The sequence below is a fragment of the Lycium barbarum genome, chromosome 12, assembly GCF_019175385.1.
Source record: "Lycium barbarum isolate Lr01 chromosome 12, ASM1917538v2, whole genome shotgun sequence".
NCBI classification, from domain to species: Eukaryota; Viridiplantae; Streptophyta; class Magnoliopsida; order Solanales; family Solanaceae; genus Lycium; species Lycium barbarum.
This window is the reverse complement of record NC_083348.1, coordinates 66,326,527-66,330,909: the sequence shown is the minus strand read 5'-3', so window position 1 is coordinate 66,330,909 and position 4,383 is coordinate 66,326,527. Positions and strand designations below refer to the sequence as shown.

At 34.7% G+C, this 4,383-nt stretch overlaps 1 protein-coding gene across 1 annotated transcript; it reads left to right on the top strand.

Moving 5' to 3' along the window:
* The first annotated feature begins 728 nt into the window (after window positions 1–728).
* On the top strand, window positions 729–3,614 carry LOC132623612 (myb-related protein 306-like). Its single transcript, XM_060338388.1, has 4 exons — window positions 729–1,116; window positions 1,570–1,699; window positions 2,221–2,675; window positions 3,049–3,614. The coding sequence occupies exons 1-4, from the start codon at window positions 984–986 to the stop codon at window positions 3,315–3,317; spliced, it is 987 nt and encodes a 328-aa protein (XP_060194371.1). The 5' UTR covers window positions 729–983; the 3' UTR covers window positions 3,318–3,614.
* Window positions 3,615–4,383: the final 769 nt, after the last annotated feature.

Sequence of the window (4,383 nt, the reverse complement as noted above, 5' to 3'; positions counted from 1 at the left end):
CTATGCCCCTATCATCCCCCGCCCCTTAATTAGAGCTCCAAAACACCCTTTCACTTGCCTGATCAACGACCCCTGGCATCCAGAGCAAGCGCCTTTAGTGTTCCCGACTAGTAGCGTGACCGATCTATGTTCAAAACAACCAATGACACTAGCGACGACTCGTAACATCTAACAAAAAAGACTAGTGCTATAACGACTAGTGGTGTTATATACTCCCTCCATTTTAATTTATATGAACCCATTTGACTGGGCACGACATTTAAGAAAGTAAGTAACGAACGAGTGCGGTAATAAGGACAATTGCAACAGGTTTGAACAGTAGCATTAGGACGATTGGTTCTAAAACTATTTCACATAAATAGATTGAACTTTATAAATAATAAGCTTTGTACTCGTGATATTTTCAAAAAATTCAAAACCTGAAATTCATTAAATTTAAATTTTGGATAGCCCCGCCAAAGAGAAAAACGATGCCCATTGAAATGAACTCGTTGGAATGAGGAACAATGTTCTCAATGACAGTGTTGCCTGATTAGTGAAAACTTTTGTAATTAGTGTTGCATGCCACAGTTAGCTAGCTTTACTTGATGAGACAGGAGAGGTAGTAAAAGAATAGAAAGCGCTATTTAGGTATTTGCTTAAAAGCAGAAGTAAAAGTGGCAATAGAGAGAACATTGAATGCTACGCGGTTTTGAGGAGTGAGGCCATCAGCTGACTTTGGCTCAGTCCCTATTGAATGCTCTCAACTTTTTGACTCTTTCACTATAATAACTATACCTTCATTTCTATATATGCAGATAAAAAACCTTAGCCCTTAGACCCTTGTTTCTGCTTTTTCCAAGAAGAGAAGAAAAAGTTGGAATCCATAGAAACAAGTCATCTTCAAAAAAAGTGGGGAAAAAAAGAAGAAGCTATCATATATAGAATATATAGAAGGACAAATTGCAAAAAAGAGTTACTTTTTACTAGAATACTGTGTTGAGATGGGTAGACTCCCTTGCTGTGATAAAGTAGGGGTGAAGAAAGGACCATGGACTCCTGAAGAAGATATAATGTTGGTCTCTTATGTGCAAGAACATGGTCCAGGGAATTGGAGGGCAGTTCCCACAAAGACAGGTTTGTCTTTTTGCTGCTCTAATTCTATTTTTATGCACTTGTCTTTATTTAGATAGGAAGTGCTGGAGTATTTAAGTGTTTAAAAATGTCAGATTTGATATTTGAACCTTGATCTAAAAGTAATTTTTGAGTCACTTTGTCACTATATCAGAATCTTTCCGTATATGAAGGCAGTTAAGGAGCCAGTCTTTTTACTAAGCAGATTCAGACAACAAAGAAGTAAATACATGAAAAAAATCAAGGGGATTCAACAAATATAATACTATATACACAAAAAATTATTTTGACCTTGCATATAGAGTATAATTTTTCGGCAAACCCCTTAAGCTCCTAATAGCTCCACACTTACTAGTTATATTGGATCTTTCTATGTGGGGTAAGTTTTAATCCGGATTTGATTTTGGGTAAGTTTTAATCAGGATTTGATTTTGTTTTTTGTATGGGTTTTTCCAGGATTGCGCAGGTGTAGCAAGAGTTGCAGGTTAAGATGGACAAACTACCTGAGGCCAGGGATAAAGAGAGGTAACTTCACAGATCAAGAAGAGAAGATGATTATCCAGCTCCAAGCTCTTTTAGGCAACAAGTATGCTCTTAATCTCTTCCTTTTGCCTCGTAAATCTACTCAAAGACGGACCTAGAATAGGTTCTCATTGCTTTCTGTATACATATGCAAATTACAAAGAACTAACTCTAAACTCAATGGTTTTATATCCTGGATTTGTAACCTATTTTCAACAATTTATTCTTTTTTACTTCTGGAATTCAATATAGTTAGCATTATATTTATATAGGTCTAAATCTTCGCTTAGATCTTTAGTAAAAATGTTTAGGTTACTTCTTTTGGATATTTATTCCATACTTGTATTTCTTTGCTTGGTTCAACATGTCGAGTTTAGAGTTTTAGGTAAATGTTTATAATTAATAAGTAAAAAATTAATAATCTAATTAAAAGTAAAGCACTAAAACATAGTACTACCTACTACAACATGTAAAATAATGTAAAAAAAAATATTTTATTATCTGTGTGTGCATATATATATGTGTGTGTGTGTGTTATAAAATCCTTGAAGTTAATGTTTCCAACTTGGTGTGACCATGGAACAGATGGGCTGCAATTGCTTCATATCTACCGGAGAGAACTGATAACGACATTAAAAACTACTGGAATACTCATCTAAAGAGAAAGCTGAAAAAGCTTCAAGATCAATGCTCTGGATCAGATGATCTATTCTCTGTAGAAAATGGTACTCATTTATCATCTTCAAATTCCACTTCTAGAGGACAATGGGAAAGGACACTTCAAGCTGATATAAACATGGCTAAAAAGGCTTTACATAATGCATTGACACTAGATAACTCAACAAGCCCACAAATTAAACAAGAAAATCCACAAGTTTCTACCTATGCATCAAGTACTGAGAATATAGCCAGATTGCTACAAGGGTGGATGAGATCAAGTTCTACCACAAACAATTCTGAGAATTCAAAAACTTCATCTAACAACATTGCTACAACTGATTCATCTTCATGTGATGGGACTCCAAGTGCTGAAAGCAAAGGTGAGTGTTAAATTAATCTGTCCATTTTACGTGACACTATTATTACAATAATTTTTTTCATTGACTAAAATTTTCTCAAACTCCTTTTTGTCATAATATGTAAATTTTATTTTTAATAATTTGAAAAATGAGTGCTCGAAATTACACTGAAAATTAGATGGTTCAACACACACTTTCACCCATTAAATGAGACAAGGGGAGTACTTAATTACGTCTTCAACAGTTCCTCTCACGTGCGGTCCTGATTTTTATTTCTTGGATCAAGCACATGAAAATACCTTATATAGTTATGTAATATGTTGAATTATGTGATATTTTTACCTAAAAATAAGATGTTAAAGAGAACATGTTTTTAATTTATTTTTTTCAATAGGTGGAATGGGGTTGATGGAAGCATTCGAGGCACTTTTTGGTTTGGAGTCATTTGAATCATCAAGTTCAGACCAGTTCTCTCAAACAGCATCCCCTCAGGCTCAGGCTAAAAATATTGAAATCAAGAAGGAAGAAAATGAACACGTGGAAGTGCCAGTGCCACTATCAGTCATATTAGAGAATTGGCTACTTGATGAAAATACCCTCAATATTCAACCCAAAGACGATTTGACTAACTTCTCCTTTGATGAAACTGCTAACCTGTTCTAGAAGTTTTTTTTTTTTTTTTTTTTAATATGTTAAATTCTTTTGAGGAATTTCTGAAAAACTTGGATGCTCCATCTCTCTTTTTTATGCACAATTACTTCAACTTTTTCGAGGCATAGCTGTGGCAGCATCCCCATTTTGTGTTATCTGATGTGGCGATTTTAACAAGTGTACATTTAGTCCATTATTCTTACATTCATGACTAGCTCAGCCAAGATTTCTAGAGTTGTTTTACCGTGACTAAGTTGTATTGTTTTTAAATTTCATTTCAATGGATTTAACTCATACACCTCTGGTAAATTTTTACTCTTACATCAGTATCAATGCAATTTAATTGACGGTAACATGTTATCACTATCTCTGTCATGATGTTCTTATCAAACTTTCTATGAACAGTTTCTTGCTGTTGTATATAAACTTAATCTGCTAATATAGAAGAAAAATCATATACAGTGAGCGTATGAAAATTTGTAGAAACTGTATATTCTTGACTTGTCCTCTCATTCATTCACCAAGAGAGAATATATATGTGATACAATATTGAACCCTAGGATCTTTCCAGATCCTAGAAATAAGGAAACTAACTAATATATGATAATTATCTCCCTACAAATATGCTACCAAATAATATCAAATAATACAAAGATATTATACCGCAATACCCCCCCTCAAGTTGGAGCATGGGAATAAAAAAATGCCCAACTTGGAAAGCAAGAAGTCAAACTGAGTTTTGTCGAGAGCTTTGGTAAAAATGTCTGCCAATTGTGAAGATGTTGAAACGTGTGACGGAGAAATCAAACCTTCATTAATTGCATCACGAACAAAGTGACAATCTACCTCAATGTGCTTTGTTCGCTCATGCAAAACCGGATTTTTTTGCAATGTGCAAAGCGGACTGACTATCACAAAACAATTTGATCGCCTTGGGATATTGTATACCTAAACTCAACAACAGACCTCTCAGCCACTTCAACTCACAAGTGACCGCAGCCCTGGACCTATATTCAGCCTCTGCGGAAGATCTAGAAACTGTGTGCTGCTTCTTTGTCTTCCAAGAGATGGGAGATTG

Bases quoted from the DNA above. Each gene is read 5' to 3' on its own strand.
- LOC132623612 (XM_060338388.1), top strand. From the start codon at position 984: ATGGGTAGACTCCCTTGCTGTGATAAAGTAGGGGTGAAGAAAGGACCA. The intron at 1,117-1,569 runs GTTTGTCTTTTT...GGGTTTTTCCAG, and splicing joins GGCAGTTCCCACAAAGACAG to GATTGCGCAGGTGTAGCAAG. The intron at 2,676-3,048 runs GTGAGTGTTAAA...TTTTTTCAATAG, and splicing joins TCCAAGTGCTGAAAGCAAAG to GTGGAATGGGGTTGATGGAA.